Source organism: Clytia hemisphaerica, unplaced genomic scaffold, assembly GCF_902728285.1.
Source record: "Clytia hemisphaerica strain Z4C2 unplaced genomic scaffold, Clytia hemisphaerica genome assembly, whole genome shotgun sequence".
NCBI classification, from domain to species: domain Eukaryota; kingdom Metazoa; phylum Cnidaria; class Hydrozoa; order Leptothecata; family Clytiidae; genus Clytia; species Clytia hemisphaerica.
In genome coordinates this window covers 682,782-702,128 of record NW_027104528.1, presented here as the reverse complement: position 1 = coordinate 702,128, position 19,347 = coordinate 682,782, and the positions used below count along the sequence as shown (strand labels likewise).

The 19,347-nt window shown below is 35.7% G+C and overlaps 1 protein-coding gene across 1 annotated transcript; it reads right to left on the bottom strand.

Annotated features, from left to right (window-relative positions):
- Positions 1-10,179: 10,179 nt before the first annotated feature.
- Positions 10,180-17,814, bottom strand: LOC136822103 (putative nuclease HARBI1). Its single transcript, XM_067078319.1, has 3 exons — positions 17,633-17,814; positions 11,262-11,350; positions 10,180-11,075 (listed from the first exon to the last, which is right to left on the bottom strand). Exons 1-3 carry the CDS (start codon positions 17,812-17,814, stop codon positions 10,180-10,182), a joined length of 1,167 nt encoding a protein of 388 aa, XP_066934420.1.
- Between the last annotated feature and the right edge of the window lie 1,533 nt (positions 17,815-19,347).

Sequence of the window (19,347 nt, the reverse complement as noted above, 5' to 3'; positions counted from 1 at the left end):
TTTTTGGCTGGTTTTAGAGCACTTGGTATTTTCAATAAAATGATTTCTGGTCCCTTGTTTCGAACTTTAGAAGAGTCTGGTCATATTTTTGCTTTAAATAACAAGTGGGAGATGTTGCACAAAACCTTAAAGGAATATGGAACTAATTCTACTTGTTTGCTTGAGCAAAAGAGTTTATTCGATGCCTCCTTGATCACAAGAGATGAAATATATACAGAACTTTTTAAAGAAACTAATGATAATGATTTAGAATGCCTAACTAGGGAGTGTCTTGAAATAATTTGTTGTACTTGTGCAATTCTTGTTCAAATCCAATTGAAAGACCAATTACCAGGTGTTAAGTTTTACAATCCATCTCAAGATATAATGAACGAGACAAAAAATTGTCCTCGTACAAATGTTGTAAGTGAAAGGGATTTCGCACAATTCGATCGTAGATTGTCCGCAAAACCAAACATGTCAACACTTGCCGCTGCTGGTGAATAACAACAAAACATCTCATTGGCTTGAAGGAAAATCTGACGAAGATTTTAAAGATATTGTCAAAAAGGCAAGGGGAAATAGAGATGTCTTCATTACAGAATACAAAGCAAAGAAAAAGAAAATTATTCAATATAAAATAGATCAAATTGAGAAAAAAAAATTCGCTCAAGAAATGAAAAGTCAGAAAGAGAGTGAAACTAAAGAAAGTTTGACTTTAGACTTGGAAAAGCATGGTGGGTTGATAACTAAAGTAGAGGAAATAAGTTCTAGTATAAAGGGTAAATCTGAAAAAACTTGTGTTGGGATTCTAACCACTGAAATAAAATATAGGAAGAATGTTTTAAAACAAAAGTTTCCTGAAAAGATTTGGCTCCAAGTAGGCTCAAAAGGAGAAAATGATAAGTATAAAACGTTTGATTCAGAAAAGTTAAGGGAACACCTTGCTAATATTTTGCAATATCTAGATCAATCCAAATCCACTAAAGCTACTAAGGTTGTTGAACAACCAATCAGGAAAGAAAAACTAGAGTCACTGAAAGATGAAGTTCGAAAAGGGGGCATAGAGAGAATTGAGAAGGAAAATCTTAAAAGACAGACTTTAAATCCAACAACTGTACCCAAGTTTTTAGGGAAACAGATAAGGGTGAAGTATTTTGCAGATGATGAAAATGAAGAAGGGTGGTTTGAAGGGTCGGTTGTGGCAGTCCTAGGTGACGATGAAATTGATGATGAGTGTGAATTTAATGTTGACTATGATGGAACTATATATGAAGAGAAACTTGTAAAACTTCATCGTAGAAACAGGGTACAAATCATAGAAAAAAATCCTGATAAAGAAGTTGTTGATTCCAATTTCAAATCAATACCAAAAAAAAACGAAAGGAAGAAGTCTAATGTTCTATCAAATTTTTCTTGTTACTAATTTTTTTTAATTGTTCAGATATTTTTTTTAAAGGTTGGAGTAGAGCTGGTTGTAGGGGTGGGTGGTGGAGACCAGTTATTTTTTTTTTTCTATTGAAAAGTTAGCTTATATGTAATGCAATATTCAGATAATGTTTGTAAAATATTGTATTATTTATTTAACAGAATAACTTAACTTGCTTACTAGTGCTTCTAATCAAATTGTTGAGTTAGCTTCATGCAAACCACTCTAAATTGGATTTGTTGTATAACGTGTGATATATTGATCAATAGGTTTATGTTCAATATATGGATTTGCTTAGCACAAACCACTTAAATATTATGTTATGTATTTTATGATTTTCAATTTTTTAGTTTATTTAAGTAGTGCTACATTGAATTATTTATTTTCTCAATTCAAATTGTGGTGTTTGCTTTGTGCAAACCACTCAAACAGAACCAGGTATGCAGTAATTCCTATTTCATTTTTTGATATCATGCAGTGATATATTATCTGAATGTGTTCATTATGATCTTAAACATTCCGTGGAGTTTGCTTTGCGCAAACCACTCAAACAGAACCAGGTATGCAGTAATTACTATTTCATTTTTTGATATAATGCAGTGATATATTATCTGGATGTGTTCATTATGATCTTAAACATTCCGTGGAGTTTTCTTTGCGCAAACCACTCAAACAGAACCAGGTATGTAGTAATTCCTATTTCATTTTTTGATATTATGCAGTGATTATCTGAATGTGTTCATTATGATCTTAAACATTCCGTGGAGTTTGCTTTGCGCAAACCACTCAAACAGAACTAGGTATGCAGTAATTCCTATTTTATTTTTTGATATTTATGCAGTGATTTAAAGCACTGGGCTAATTAAAGAGGAACACTTTATCCATCAAAACAACCAAATCCACCAAAACCAACAACAAATCCATCAAAACAACCAAATCCAACAAAACAACCAAATCCAACAAAACAACCAAATCCATCAAAACTAACAACAAATCCATCAAAACAACCAAATCCAACAAAACCAACTCCAAAATGCTCACAACCAGCCACAAATTAGCGCTCAAACACCACCTCAAATGCTGCCACCTCCAATGCTGCCACCTCAAATGCTGCCACCTCAAATGCTGCCAAAAATACCACCACAAATACTTATTCCATCACAATCGACACAGCCAAGATTTTTCCACCTCAAATACAATATTTACAGCAGCCACACACAAACTTTTGTTATGTTTGGAAACAATAATTTATATTAATATTTATTCATTTTACTTTTTATTTATTAAATTTGATTTATTTTACTTTGATTTTTCCATTCTTAATAAATATTGGTAGTCTTAATAAATTCTTGGCGGTCTTGATAAATTCTTGGTGGTCTTAATAAATTCTTGTTGTTCTTGATAAATTCTTGGTGGTATTAATAAATTCTTGATGGTCTTAATAAATCGTGGTGGTCTCTAAAATTCCTGGTGGTCTTATTAAATCTTGTCGGTCTTAATAAATCTTGGCGGTCTTGATAAATTCTTGGTGGTCTTGATGAATTCTTGGTGGTCTTGATAAATTCTTGGTGGTCTTGATAAATTCTTGGTGGTCTGAATAAAAAATATTCTGTATTATAATTCATGAGTATTGTATTAAATTTATTGTAAATTTCTGTTCATCGTAAATTTCTATTCATTTGTAAATTTCTTTTAATTGTAAATTTCTTGTAATTGTACATTCTCATTATTTAAAATAAATTAAGTACAATTCAATACTCACGGTGGTAATAAGATTATTTGATTTCCTTTTCAATCTGTTTCCATTTAGTTTTTTCCATTTATGTCTGTCTCATGAAAACCCCTGTCTGAGGTGTTTATAATCATCTTTCTCATATATTTTATTTGTTTGTCTTTAGATTGAAATAAGAAAGAAAAATTAGAAATAAGTTGGAGCTTTGAAAGAACATGTTACAAGTCAAGTCATACAGTCAATAAGGTTATCAAGTTGTGCTAAAGCTATCAAGTTGTGTAAAAGTTTTTGCAAGGTCACCAGATTCCAGGTTCAAGGTAATCATTATTTTTATTTTAGACTTGACTTTTTTACAAACATAAGAAATGATCAATTTTGACTTTTGAATGAACATTTCTGCCTCAAAGTTTAAATTGAAGTCAACCAAAGAAAGCAGTTTTTTTCTGTTAACCAAATACAAAATGACTGTATGCTTATCAAATTCTGTGAAACTCACCCTATTTTCGCATAAATTATGCAGAATTAAGAATGCATTATGCCTTTAAGAAAATTAATTTTTTCTATTAATTATTTCAAAAATCATATTAACACATTATTACAAGCAAAACTGAATAGTTAAGTCCAAAGCCCATAACACTCACAGAATTATGCTAGATTTTGAGACTTTTCGCATTAATTATGCAGAATTAATTATGTGTTAGGTCTAAGAATACTTGACTATTTTTACAAATTCTTTCAAAAATCACAAAAACACATTATTTGAAGCAAATCTGGAAAGTTTAAGTCAAAAGCGCATAACGCTCACAGAATTATGCTAGATTTTGAGATTTTTCGCATAAATTATGGAAAAAATTTGTTTTTGCATAGAAAAACTGTAGAGATATTTCCAAAAATGTTAAATTATGGTTTTGTGCGACTTAAATATGGTTTTTGGATACTTTCTATGAGGTTTCATCAAATTACTCTTTAAAATTGCCTAATATGTTTGATTTTGCATCAATTTCCGCATAAATTATATGTAAAATGGTGCATTTTGATGTCCTAAATGTTTCAGATGGCTCAAATTTTCTTTAAAGTCGAATGATTATTGACCCTCTATCATTTTTGATAGTTTGAACTCAGAAAGTTAGCCAACAACTAGTGTGGATGAAAATATATCAATGTTTAATTTAATATTTGCATAATTTATGCAGCTTCTGGACATATAAGTATTGCTTATAATGCGTTAATGTCAAATTTTTCCCTTTTCCATACATGATGACGAAACTATCCTGCAAATTTCAGGTTAATATCTTAACCAGGTCAAAAGTTATTGGATTTTGAAATTGGAAAACCATCAAAAAGTGTATATGTGTCCCTGCAAGCGATTTGGAGCACATTGAAAATGGGCCGATCCTTAAAAAGCCGAACTTTTGGCCGATATGGACCGGTCTTAACCGTTCCTGGCCGATCTTAGCTAAGCCATGTTTCTAAATCTTTTCTCTAAACAAAGGCCGATCTAGACCGGTCCAAATCCGCCAAATTCAGCCAAGTGCGGTCTGAAAACAAACAAGCAAATCTTGGTGTTTCTAATCCGCGGATGTCTTGAATGACAGTCAGCCTGTCCCAAGCCAGGATAAAGACAGAGGGACCCAGAGAGGACTAATTACCCTTTCATTATAACATCGTCTCTCTAAGAGGAAAAAGAATTCGGCCATTCTTTGTTGTTTGTAGATCTGACAGGAGAAAACATTTTATTTTCATACTATATATATATATAGTCTAGAAGTATAAAACCTTCAACTACTCAAAATGGAAACAATAAAGACAAAAACCCACAAAACAAAAAGACAATACAAATACAACAAAAATCTAGAATGAACATTCACAGAAAATCAATCAGGTTGGAGTAGAAAAGGAAAATATGATGACATAGAAATCCGTCAATGTAAAACTAGTGATCTAAAATGACTTTAAGGAAGAAAGTAACTCAATATGAGTTAAGATGGAATGAAGGTAACTCAATATGAGTCAAAAAATATTTCAAGAAAACACATTATCTGTTCCTCAGTTTTCGACCTACACAGGATTTCGGCCTTTTACGAAAATATCCTCCTATATGATGGAAATAGGGTTGTGTAGGTAGGCCAAGCAGTGTTAATTAAACACCACCACAGATAAAAGATAAGTAAAAAGATGTGTTTATTGAAAGTATAAAACGCGCGCAATAATATAAAATAAACTAAAACGTAAAAACCACGGAACCAGCCGAAGAAACTAAAATTACAATGAGAAAAGAAGTATACTTTCTACTAGACAAAGTTGCCACACCTTTGACACGTTTCTGCCACAACGTTGAAGAAAGCATACTAGAAGAGAAGGAACTGGGATTGGATTGCCACTATCCAACCCTGTGGCTCTCACACACATTTTACAGTTCAAAGAATAAGATGGAAAGAGTGGGGAAAGAATGAGAATTTAAAAAATCGGACTATAACCCGGTTCGCCGTGACCGCTCACCGCAAGAGCTGGCGAACGAGTGAATCTTGAGAGAGTTGAAATCTTGAAAATTCTGAAAAATGACGAACTATAACCCGTCGAAGACTGCAATCTAACTTTGCGTTTTCAGCACCTTGACATCGCATTCTTTGTATAAAAAACTTTGGCTTTAACTTTCAAGTCCTCGAAAAGTAACGTAGAACGAGCAATCCTGAGAAGTTCACCAACAAAAGAAGAATAAAAAATCGATTCTGGCAAGTTGCTATCTTTATGTGGCATTCGGACTATGGAAAAAGGAAATGCATCCCGTTTATCAAACAACTTATAAATATATCCCGTCTTTGATGGTAATATCCAGGTTTAAAAAAGAAGCATGATTACCCGAGTGCTCAATTTTGAGTTCAAGCTCATCTGGATAGATATCTCTATACACAGACTGAAACAAGTTACCGTCATTGATAGCACACAATCATCAATGAATCTTTTAGTCGAATGAAAATGGCGAGCCTTAACCTTATTTTCCTCAATGACCCTGCTCATATACCTTTGTTCGTATTGGTAGAGGAAAAGATTAGCCCAAAATGGCGCCGGATCGATTCCCGTGGGAATCCCGATCACTTGACACATAACAATATCACCTGCATTGAAAAACAATTTTTTATCAGATGTTTCATAGCAGTTTTCAAAGAATTCTGTGTAAAAGACACAGAAGATTTGGGTTTTGTTTTTGACCAATACGCTTTATCATTTTTAGAAATAGCGATAAACTTGCAGTTACCTGCAAAATACAAAATCAATGACCTCTGATAGTTCTTTAATCAGTTTGTCATGAGGAATCTTTGTGTACAATGTACTAAAGTCAAAGGTGGAAATAGATTTGGCGTTTTTTTTTATTGATTCGGTTGAGTGAATCTAGTACTGGATCACACAATTTTGAAGTACCCAAAATTTATTATAATTGCTCAAAAACTTTGCTTTTGTATGGAAATTTTCAACTTGTCTGTAAACAAGCTTAAAAACTAGACTGACAGATCTAGAAATCAGTTTGGTGGAACAATGTTTTGAAGCGATAATGAAACGTTTACCAGTAGGAGTCTTGTGTTTCTTTGGAGTCCAATAGATACATGGAAGATCCAAGTCCTTCTCAGAACAGCAAGACCAAAACGTTTAGAAAAACGAACATTTTCATTCACCTTTCTGCTTTATTCTGATTAACTCTAATGTATGTTCATTTCCTGCACCCAAAATCCCAATCTCCTTCAAAATTACTTCAACATAGAAACGTTTACAAATAAATGCAACGTTATTAGCAGCTTTATCAATGGAGACAATAACAAAATTAGTGTGTAAAACATTCAAATAATCAGTAACATCTTGTCTTTTGAGCACAGAGCTCACTTTATTGTACCTGATCTTCTTTTTCAAAAACTTTATCTTTTTATCCACCTGTTTTAACACTTCAACTTTCCATTGAAGAAAGTTTTCGTCAGTCTCATTAATTTTGGCTGAAGTTTTATTCACAAAACTATCCAGACCACTAGAAATAAACATCTCTGCATTTATTCCAATTGATATTTCGAGGTTCACGATAATTTGGTCCCTTGGATATCAATTTTCGCAATGGTTATTTTTAATGAAACTTAAATCTCCGGTCATGACATGACCATGGTCTAGATCAATAAAAGGAGAATCGTGACACTCACAAGATGGAAGGTTGGTGCCAAAAGTTTCTAAATCTGCTGTATTGATGGAATTTACAGTTTCTTTATAATTAAAGATTTTATTTCTAATCGTAGGAGTTAAAGAGTAAACAATCGATGGTGGATCTTTTTGAAGTATTTCAGGAAGTTTGGAATTCACACAAGGCTTGCGAATATAAATTTTACCAAATACTATTCCTAGTAATATAGGGGAGTGCTACACACTCCAATCATCATAATAAATTATCAACCAGAAATCATTTCCTTGCAAGTGCCCGGTTACACAACTCATCCAAAGACAGTCCACTCGAATCAACTACTTGATCAAGAAGAGTTTTACAAGGCCTTCCTCTTTTTGTGTACTTATCACAATTGAAGGCAAGCAATTTAACGGATCGATATACGGGCATAATCACCCATAACCACCCATAATCACCCATAAACATCCATAATCACCCATAAACATCCATAATCACCCATAACCACCCATAATCAGCAATCGGCTACCTCATTGGCTGTTTTTTCGTATATAAAGGAATGCACTCGCTTGTAAAATCATTCTAATACACCATTCCCAGGTGTTGTTTGGTATTCTTTATTTTTTTTTTTTCTTATCATCTCTTTTATCACCTCTTTTATCACCTCTTTTATCACCAATTTATGGTATAACTAATAAAAATGTACAGTTTTAAAAATTTCGTTTTTTAATTATATACTATCTTTTATAATATATAAAAAGGAATCCCCACTTTAAGGCCTAGGACACACTATGAAATATAAGAGAGAATCAAGATCTACACAAGGCAATAATATTTAGAATCATACCAAGGTGAGGCCTAGCCGAATCACCCTGGGGAAAGGAGTTTTCTGATATGGGGCCTATCCGTAGCAGGAGTGACCTTTCCTCAGAGAGACTACAGCCGCCATCTAAAAAACAAAAAAAACAAAAACAAGAAATCGCCTAAAGTAGACAAGAGTGAGAAAGAACAAAAAAGACAGAATTAACCTTTCAAGTGGTGTAGGGGAAAACTTTTTGTCTAGGTTTCACATAAATAAAATATATTGAATATGTACTTTGGCTAAAAAATAATATAAGTCGTCTAAAAATACGAAAAGGTGATTCCTTTCGAAAAACTCGGCTCAGACTATCTGTGGGTGGGGAATCACCTTTGGGTAACCTATACACAAACTAGGGAAATTGGCTGCCCACAAATTAGGAAAGTCTAAGGATTGAAAATTGAAAATGAAAGCAAAAGGAAAGCAATGTGTATAACTAGTGGAAAATAGCAAATGTGTTTGAGGGAATTGTACCTATGGAGAACGACTAGCTCCAGTTATCAAAGTTATATTATGTTATATATACGCTTACATCATGGTATTAACCGGGAGCCATTATGGTAATAACCGGGAGGGCACATTGCTATACATTGTACGCTTACATCAAAAATATTTTCATCTATTGATTTCAGCTTCCAAAATTTGCTTCAATGATACCCTTTTATCATGCAAGTGCCAGTTCAGAATACAGTCATGTATTGCATTCAGTTCACCAGTATTAACTTCAACGTCACAAGTAGCAAGGGATAGAGTTGAAAGGGATAGAGTTGACTTTCCAATGCGATATGCAATATGTTTGAGTGTTTTCCTTACTTGTGCTATTTTAGCGGAACCAAAATCTCAATATCTCCGGAACCGCTTATCATTAGGAGGTGTATGACCCCTCATTTTTTTTTTTCTTTTTTGAAGCTCTACAAGATGAACTAGGTTTGATTGCCACCAGAATAGTTTCAATTTGACCCTGGAATGGCTACCTTGGTATTCATGTCCAAGGCTTCCTGTTCTGTTAGTGATCTGAATTCCACTACTACATATAAAAGAATTCAGTGTGTTGTAATTTATATACGTAACAAACTTTGAAAATCAAATCGGTTACAATAACTTTTCGTAAAAGATTACACGAAACAACCTTTTTATAAATAACTTCTTGAGTAGGCAAAGATTTGTTTTCAAACTTTGTACACTCTTTTCTTACATAATAAAAAAGTTATAGTATAATTTATAGACAGTAACTCCTTGTAGTTACTGATTTAAAATAATTTTAGTAAATATTTCAAGTTTCTGTTGTCTACCATCTTGGTATTGTGGTCGGGCTTACTACTCAAGATTTTCAGAAGAATGTCCGTGAATTATAAGTTGGGAAGTAAAACCATACCTTCAACTTCGCAACAAGGGTCACGTGACGTTAATAATGTAAACAAATATGGTTTGGATAATTTATGCGAGAAAAAAAAAATACTTTGTGGTGGGGCAAGTGGTGAAAAGGTGCATCGGATTGTGAAGTCCGTGGTGGTAGAATAAATAAATATTGAATCAAGAATAATGAGTTTTAAAACATTGTCAGAATTTTGTTGTCGAACATGAAAACATTAGGTTTTGTTTCCTTATATTAAAAACAGCTAGAGTTTGCGTATTTCATGTAATAGAATTGATTTGCCTACAAAAAGTCTAAATAATCAAATGAAATTTACAAGAAATCACCTATTAGCTCTTTTAGTTACACTATCAACTAACTACATTTATTACACTTCAAATTTTAGATATTTTAACTTAAATAAGTTTCGAAATCTTAGCCTTATCATCATGTTTCAATTGTTTTTAATAATATAGTTGAAAATAGTTATTAATAATCTAGTTGAAATATTGAATATTGAATATTGAACAAAAAGAATTAAAAGGAATTAAAAGTAATTTAATAATTTGGAAATAATTTATTTATTATTATAAACATTAATTAAATGTATAAATTTTGAAACTAGAGCCTTGAACAATCGAACGGTATTTAATAGATAATAAACTTAATGTTAATGATGATTGTTTCTCTTGGAATACAGGGTTCGGGCGATTCTATCTCTTTTTCGTGAGACTTCTTTTGCTGAGCTACTAGCAACTTCTGAGGTTATTGTCTCATCGTTCAAATCTTCGTCGATGTCGACTCTCTCTCTTCGGTCGTTGTATTCAATTGTTTCATTTACTATCAAAAAGTTATGTATTGCACAGAGGGCATGAACTATTGTAGTCAATCTGTCAAGTCGAACCATTTCAAAGTTTTTCAATCGATGAAATTTCTCTTTAAGTAGACCGAATGCTCTTTCTATTGCCACTCTAGAGCTGGACTGAACGTAATTGAAGCGTTTTTGGATGGCGTTGAAGTTCCCATAATTTTTGTATGGTGTTATTAGCGTAAACGATAAGGAGTACGCTGCATCCCCAATAAGGTACCCACCGTGACACGTGTTGATGGGGTGTCTTGCAATGCGCTTGGCCAAATCAGAATTTTTGTATACCCTTGCGTCAAGGACAGAACCAGGCCAACCACCGTAAACATCTGTAAACAACAAATTATTGTCGCAAGTTGCTTGAAAGTTCAAGGAGTGAAAGCCCTTCCGGTTAACATACTGCTCTGGCTTTTCGCTAGGTGGGCTGATCCTTATGTGTGTACCATCTATGGCACCCACAATTTTCGGCAAACCCCGTTTACTAAACGAAGACATTATTCTCTTTGCTCTACGAAATGTTGGCCACTTTACATACTCCGGATATATTACATTGATGATGGCTTTTGAAACACGGTCCACACAGTCTATCGCAGTGGAAGACGCAACGCAAAATCTATCACCCACCCTCATGAAATCATCTTGAGTGGCACAATACCACAAAAATAGCATAATTTGGTCTTCGGTTGGTGTCATTGGCTGTCCTAAAAAATGAAATAGGAAAGTTTTCGTTTATAGTTGATCTTTTCTTTTCTAAAATTGAAGATATTTCAGATTTTTCCTAGTTCTTCCCACCATGAACTCCCTACCTTAATGTATGCATGGTACCAGCTGAGAGGGAAAGTTTGCTTAATTGTCAGAAAAGTACGGTATTACTAAATTGAACATACCTCCAGGATTATTTTGAATAAATACAGGATCTGTCCCTATTTGAAGCAGAAGTTTTTCGAACGTACTACGACCCATACGAAATAGCATCCTGAATTGAAAGTCGTTGTACCGTGGTACTTGTAACAGGACAAAGTTTTCTGGTCTCTCAAATCTAGTTCGAGTGGTTGTTGCGACCGCCAATACATGGCTCATTGCCTCGGGCTCATTCATACTTGAATTGTTGGACTGGATTAATAACGCTGCCATTTCCTCCTCATCATTGTCGTCCATAACAAAGGTCAATAGGTGAATTAATTCTTGTCTAGACGCCATTTAAAAACCAAAGGCAGCAATCAATCAAGATAACCAAGAACACCAAAAATTGGAAAATCGCCAAGGCAAGAAGACGGTCAACAACTTTCGTTTTTAGTTTGTTTACATTTTAAGCTACCATTTTTTATAAAAATTTATGCCGTGACGATATGACGTCATTAAGCCAATACGAGGCCGAAAAAACATTGGCGCTATTATGTGTGCAAAATTTACTGCAATTGCAATGAACAAATCAAGAAAATTCAACTGCTTTGGAAAGACTTTGTGGTATTTGCATTTTTTACTGGTTTATTTTTTAAAGGAAATAGTACTAAGAGCACATTATTTTACAAGAAATGCAACAACTTTAGACAGAAAGAATCAGGAATTGAGGCACTTAAATAATAAATAAAGTAAATATAGTAAATATAGTAAAAATAGTGATGAAACAAATAGGCCCTTAGTTGTTTTTCATAAAAAATTAGCCTAAAAGTGTCTCAGACACTCTACAGAAAATTTCTAAAAAGTTGGCCACGCTGTGTGCTATTTCCGTTTCTTGTACATCTTATATGTACTCTTGTACATCTTATATGTACATTATATTAATACCATTACTATTTGTTTGTTGCTTGTTTTTATATTGTTTTCGACCAGTCTTGGTCCTACCAGTGGTTGAACTACCAGTGAAATCATATCATTTGATTTTGTTGTTTTTGTGCATTGTTTTGGACCAGACTTCTGTCTTGGTCCCTCAAGTTTACTTCTGAATTACTTTTGTCTATCTCCTAAACTTATTTACATTACTTTTTCTATTACCTACTTCTTCTTGCTATGTTTAATAGTACAAAAAGAGGACCTACATCACCTCTTGAAGATGTAAGTCAGAGCATTAAAGATCTAAGAACTGACTTCATTACTCAGAAAAAACAAAAAGTACACTTTGGTATTTCAAGAATTAAAAAACCACGTTCAAATTCACAATCAGGATCAGGTCGGGTTAGCGTGGTACATGGGTATAACCCGGACAGTGAAAGCGACTGTCCCGCTTTGCGCCCAACAACAATTTTACTGACCAAAAGATTTCCGTCAATTTCGACTGTCCCGCTTCGTACCCAAATCGGAATTACGCCACACCCTTCCACTGTCCCGCTTCGTACCCAAATCGGAATTACGCCACACCCTTCCACTGTCCCGCTTCGCACCCAAATCCGAATTATGCCACGCCCTTCCACTGTCCCGCTTCATACCCAAACAAGAATTACGCCACACTCTTCCACTGTCCAACTTCGTACCCAAATTGGAATTGTGCCACGCCCTTCCACTGTCCCGCTTCGTACCCAAATCGGAATTACGCCACACCCTTTCACTGTCCAACTTCATACCCAAATTGGAATTGTGCCACACCCTTCCACTGTCCCGTTTCGTACCCAAATCAGAATTGCGCAACACCCTTCCACTGTCCCGCTTCGCACCCAAATCGGAATTATGCCACACCCTTCCACTGTCCCGCTTTGTACCCAAATCGGAATTACGCTACACCCTTTCACTGTCCCGCTTCGCACCCAAATCGGAATTATGCCACACCCTTTCACTGTCCCGCTTCGTACCCAAATTGGAATTATGCCACAACCTTCCACTGTCCCGCTTCGTACCCAAACAATAATTACGCCACACTCTTCCACTGTCCAACTTCGTAGCCAAATTGTAATTGTGCCACACCCTTACACTGTCCAACTTCGTAGCCAAATTGTAATTGTGCCACACCCTTACATTGTCCTACTTCGCACCTAAATCGGAAATATGCCACACCCTTCCACTGTCCCGTTTCGTACCCAAATCAGAATTACGCCACACCCTTCCATTGTTCTGCTTCGCACCTAAATCGGAATTATGCCACACCCTTCCACTGTCCCGCTTCGTACCCAAATCAGAATTACGCCACACCCTTCCACTGTCTCGCTTCGTACCCAAACAAGAATTATGCCACACCCTTCCAATGCCCTGTTTCGCAGCCAAATTGGAATTACGCCACACCCTTCCACTGTTCCGCTTTGTACCCAAAGTGGAATTATGCCACACCCTTCCACTGTCTTGCTACCCAAACAAGAATTATGCCACACCCTTCCACTGTCCCGTTTGTGTAAATAAATATAGAAGAAAAACATCAAATTTGAATATCCCTGGTAGAAATAGATTTAAATAAATCTTTATTCTGTTAAAAGAACACCATAAAAAGCCAAAATACAATTGTGAATAAATTCCAGGTGAATAACGAATGAGAATCGTTGTGGATAATCAACATTGATGCGAGTGATTATATTGTCAAATGGGGCATCCAATCCATACCAATCTCTTGAAACAAAAAAAAGATTAAATTCAAAAAATAAGTTTGACTAATTTCTTTCAACTTTCTAGACGACTGAAACGTTAATCCTATTTGACAAAAAAGTGGGATAGAATTTGCCAGGTTATTTCTTTTCCCTATAAATTAGGGAAAGTTTATGAAACTTTGAAACGATTTGAAACTTTGTAACATGCGATAAACCTTATCAAAAGAGCTTGCACTAATTCTTTGAATTAAAGATCAAGTCTAGAGATTAGGCTTATTGATTATTGTGAAACATGGCATGAAACCCAGTAAAAATCTCTTTGTTTAAAATTTGGGATATTACAGGTACCCGCCAAAAAGCTTGGAACTAATTGGGTTAAATCAATCTAAATTAAAAAAAAAAATTAATACATATAAAATCAAAAAAAATTCCTCCACATAAATTCCTCCATGTAGCTAGTAAGGAATTGGAGCTTGATTCCCTTCATTGCTTTGAGCTTCAACTTGAATCTGTTCTAATATGATTCGATTTGCTGAAAGCGAATTCATAAGATTTGAGTTAGAATTTTATTCAGCTTTTAGATCTCCAGAAAAGCGACAGTAGGGAATGACCTAAAACAGCTATTAACAACTACCTTATCAGAGAAAACTTCGTCGGGAAAAATTTTCGTCAGGGAAAAATATTCGTCACTTGCTGGTAGTTGGTAAACGCATTAAGACCGGGGAAAATTCTCGTTGGGGAAAAATATTCGTCACTTGGCCAAAACTTTGTCACTCTTCCTTGACGAAGTTTTCCCCCGATAAGGTACCCATAGCTTCTAAAAAAGTCGAGCCTTATTATGTGAAGAATTTCTCAAGTGAGTTACGGCATGTCCCAAGAAAAAGTGAACCAGTTCCACTCATTTTCAAAATGTCCAACATAGCTGGAAAGAAGCGCCTTGTGATGTAGATCAACGTGATAGGTGTTAGAAAAATTTAACTTAAGGCTATAAGAAGTTATAGCCCAAAAACCTGTATTATGACGTCATAAACATTACATAACATTACGTCATAAAACTAAAAATTTGAATACCTCGTGAACTAAAAGTCATATAAACGTCAAATTTTGACCACAAATAGATATTGATGTAAGAAAATTTCTGAGTTAAAAATCTTTTGAAAAAAATGATGACGTCATTTATTATAGCCAAAAATCGAAAATTGCTTAAAAATGCTGACGTCATCATTTTTCAGGAGATTTCGAAAATTTTATTTCTAGAGAATTACGATATATTTGTTCTGTCAAAATTACATATTGATATCATTAATAGTTTATGAGTTATTTAAATTTTAAATTTCGTGACGCAATGTTACGTAATGTTTATGACGTCATAATATAGGTTTTTGGGCTATAACTTCTTATAGCCTCAAGTTAAATTTTTCTAACACCCATCACGTTGATCTACATCATATGGCGCTTCTTTTCAGCTATGTTTGACATTTTGAAAGTGAGTGGAACTGGTTCACTTTTACCTTGGACATGCCGTAACTCACTTGAGTTATTGATTTGGTTTTGAAAATTTAGGCTAGGTACATGGTCTTACTTGTGTGTGTGCACCAGTTTGAGGATCCACAAAGTGGTAGGTGTGGTTGACAGTGTCGTGCTGTATACAGTTTGTGACAAACTGTTGCAATCGATTGTAAGCTCGCCACTGGTCGCTATGGATGACAGTGTTTGGGTTTATAACATTATTAATAATCCCAGTTAGAGTTGGTCGGTTTCGGCGGTTGACTATTTCCATGTATCCTTTGGCTGGAGTGAAACGCGTATCCACTAACCCGAAAACCCAAACAGGTTGCGCTCTTCTCCCAACTCCTCCCTAAAGATTATAACCAAAAATTATATATAGCTAGCACTAAGCATTCAACAACTAGAGATAAAAAGCATTCTTTAGACACCGATCCTTCGACTTTAATAAAACCTAGTAGCCAGATAGCTGATATTACTGCCAAATTTCATCACTCCACAATCCCTGGTTGATGGGGAAATGGCCGAGAAAGGTGCACCGCGGTACTAAATGTTCAAATTTTCGAAAAAAGTCTGTTTTAAAAACTTTTTTTAGAAATTGATGAGCATGCAGCTTTGAAAAGATTTCACGTATCTGTTCCTTACAAAACTAACAAACTAAATCAATTGAGTGATCTTAAATTGAGAATAGAGATTTCTTAAGGAGCCCTTGACGGGGCTTTCTTTAGGAATGCCGACAATGTTGGATGTTTTGGTCATCGAAACTTTGTTGGCCCACAAACAAATGGCAAAAAACAGGTCTGGAAACGACCATCTTTTCCAGCTCTCAAGTATTGTCCCGTGCCTTAACCTCATCGACCTCCGACAGGGGCGGTTATTGCATCTCCTATAAAAAATATGTGTAACGGGGAGACCTTGACCATCATTTTTCTTAGAAGACCAGACGTACAGGTCTTTTTTTCAAACTCTTATTAAATTGAATCTGGGATCCTGAATCTGTCTATGCCTTTTTATCTGAACTAAAATATACGGAGGTCCCTCGTAGAGGTGCGTGCAAGTTATATTTGATTCTAGCAAAAATAATAAGCTGCAAGCGTCTACAGGGTGTCCTGAAAAAAGGTCATGTGTATCACAAAATCCAAATAGTACTCTTTTAACCCTTCGAGCATAAGGGTTAAAAAAACTTTTTACTAGGGGAAGCATCTTGGGGGAGGGGCTCGGAGCCTCTCTTAGAATCTCAAGATTGACAAGTGCTAAGACTTTGAAATTTTGACATAAATAATTGAAGATGATTTACTAAATTTTGGTTCGGCCACCTGTCTAGTTAGTTTTTTAATGTGCGATGACGTGAGTGGTTGGTATTTTACAGACCGGTCCGTTTTTTTTATTTTCAAAGAATGATGACGTCATCAGGTGGCAATGACGTCATCAACAATACCGAAATTTTCACAATAAATATTTCAAAAGTTATCAAAAAGATTCGTTGAGGGGGGCCTCTTTACCCCACCCCCCCCAAGATGCTCAAAGGGTTAAATAACTTAAAGTGTATCTACATCTAGATATAATTGGCAGTGGAAACAATGCCTGTAACTTTTGATAGTCTGATATAATTTCGAAAATCGTGTTTGCTTATTTTAGAGAATCAAAAGCGCTATATTTGAATGTATTTTTGGTTGGAAAATTCGCGATTTTTAGCGGCTAAATTTGCGATTGCAGAGTTGAGCTTATTTCTACTTATGCTAAAACGTTCATTTTTACACCAGTGGTAGTTCAACCTTAGGTTAAGAAAGTTGTGAAATTTCAAGTTAAACGGAAGAGTCCTTCGGAAGATATGGAACCCGAAATACCCCTTGCTAGCATTTTTCTGTAAAAACGGGGGTAGTGATGATAAAACAGTTTTTCGCAATTATATTTGACTATCAAAAGTTACAGCTATTCTTGCTTCCACTGCCAATTATATCTGGATAGACTTTAGTATAAGACAATCTGTAAAGGAATATTTTCAGATTATTCCCCCCGTACTCAAGTTTAGGTTTTGTCAAATCTTCACCCTATTAGGAGCATAATATCAAAAATTTGCCCTGATCTAAGGGGTGCCCTACGAAGTGACACAATTCAATACCTCGGCCGCTGGTCTAGGGAGCGCCGAAATATTTACCTGGACAATTTTTTCCCAAACAAATATTTCTCTTCACTAGTTTCTGACTCGATAAAGTATAACATAAGTAAATAAGATCACTCACCACCGGTATCCATCACAGCATTGGTTGTGTCGCTCCAGACGCATGTTGGAATTACATCCTGGACAAGCTTTCACAATACTCAACAATCCTTGACCTTGCAAAAAGTGAACGATCGCAATTTTGTCATTTCCGAACAGCAATGCTCCCCATCTTTGTAAGAATTGTCGTTGTAGAGCCGCCATGGTCGATTCAGATGAGCATCAAAAACTTAATGATTCATATAGTCGCACGAGTTTAGGGAATGGCTGAGGAGTTTGATGTCAACAAAACAATGGTGAGCGAGATGTGCAAACACTTCAGGGAGGCTTGTCAAACGTGGATTGTAGAGACCAACCCAGTATTTCTTGGAGGGGAAGGGAAAGATGTACTGGTGAAAAGATTTAAGGTATTTTTATTCTTTATCCACCAGTTTAAACAAGGTTGTTTATGAATTGTGATAGCTGATGGAGGGAGGTTTTTTCAACCATCCCGGATCTTATGAGGGCCATTTTTGATTTTTTCAAATATTTTAAGCTGTCAAATAGACAGGATAATAAACTCGTTTTTTGGTGAACAGACCAAAAGCTTCTGCATGGCATTTCTTGAAGGACTTAAATTAAAATTAAAATCGTTCTTGACTTTGAGGGTTGTGACGATGCAAGATGCGAGATCCCCATACTAACGGAGACGGACAAACAGTTCGGATATTTGTTACATAACTCAAATAACAGATACCAACACGATAGGCTCATTCCTGTGAAGGCAGAAACATTTGTTTTTTCAGAGTCCCAGCTGGTTGTCAACAAAGCCAGAATGTCCAGCTTTTTCAAGGACACTACACCGTCCAAGCAGACAGTCACGCTCTCGACTGGGTGAAAAAGAAAAGGAGTTTTCGGTGTCCACAGACCGGAGGTTTCTTGGCGGAGTACAACTATCGCCACTTCGTCGAGATGAACGACGACTTCAGGGAGAAAATGAATAGTCTTCTAAGAGATGTTTATGCAAATATCTTTTCACAATAGTCTACTACTTGTGATTAATTATTATTTCGAACCGAAGAAAAAAATGATAAAAACATATAAACTTATTTGAATTCTTTTGTTTTCTCCTAAAATTGTCAAAGAGGTCTACAAAAGACATTTCCATTGATAATAAATAGATTTCTAGAACAGATAGAGAAAATAGAGGGTGTGGCATAACTTTCATTTGGGTACGAAGCAGGACAGTGGAAGGGTGTGTAATAATTCCCTCGATGATTCCGATTTGGGTGCGAAGCGGGACAGTGAAAGGGTGTGGCTCAATTCTTATTTGGGTACGAAGCGGGACAGTGGAAGGGTGTGGCGAAATTCGGATTTGGGTACGAAGCGGGACAGTGGAAGGGTGTGGCATAATTCCGATTTGGGTGCGAAGCAGGACAGTGAAAGGGTGTGGCTCAATTCTTATTTGGGGTACGAAGCGGGACAGTGGAAGGGTGTGGCATAATTCCGATTTGGGTGCGATGGGGGACAGTGGAAGGGTGTGACGTAATTCCGATTTGGGTACGAAACGGGACAGTGGAAGGGTGTGGCGTAATTCTGATTTGGGTACGAAGCGGGACAGTGGAAGGGTGTGGCATAATTCCAATTTGGGTGCGAAGCGGGACAGTGAAAGGGTGTGGCTCAATCCTTATTTGGGTACGCAGCGGGACAGTGGAAGGGTGTGGCACAATTCCAATTTGGGTACGAAGTTGGACAGTG

What these genes read in the sequence shown, in the direction of transcription:
- LOC136822103 (XM_067078319.1), bottom strand. Translation starts at nt 17,814, where the DNA reads ATGGCGGCTCTACAACGACAATTCTTACAAAGATGGGGAGCATTGCTG. An exon ending in TGCTGTGATGGATACCGGTG is followed by an intron (nt 11,351 to 17,632) that starts GTGAGTGATCTT and finishes CTTTCAATTCAG; the next exon opens with GATGCTATTTCGTATGGGTC. An exon ending in TATTCAAAATAATCCTGGAG is followed by an intron (nt 11,076 to 11,261) that starts GTATGTTCAATT and finishes TTCATTTTTTAG; the next exon opens with GACAGCCAATGACACCAACC.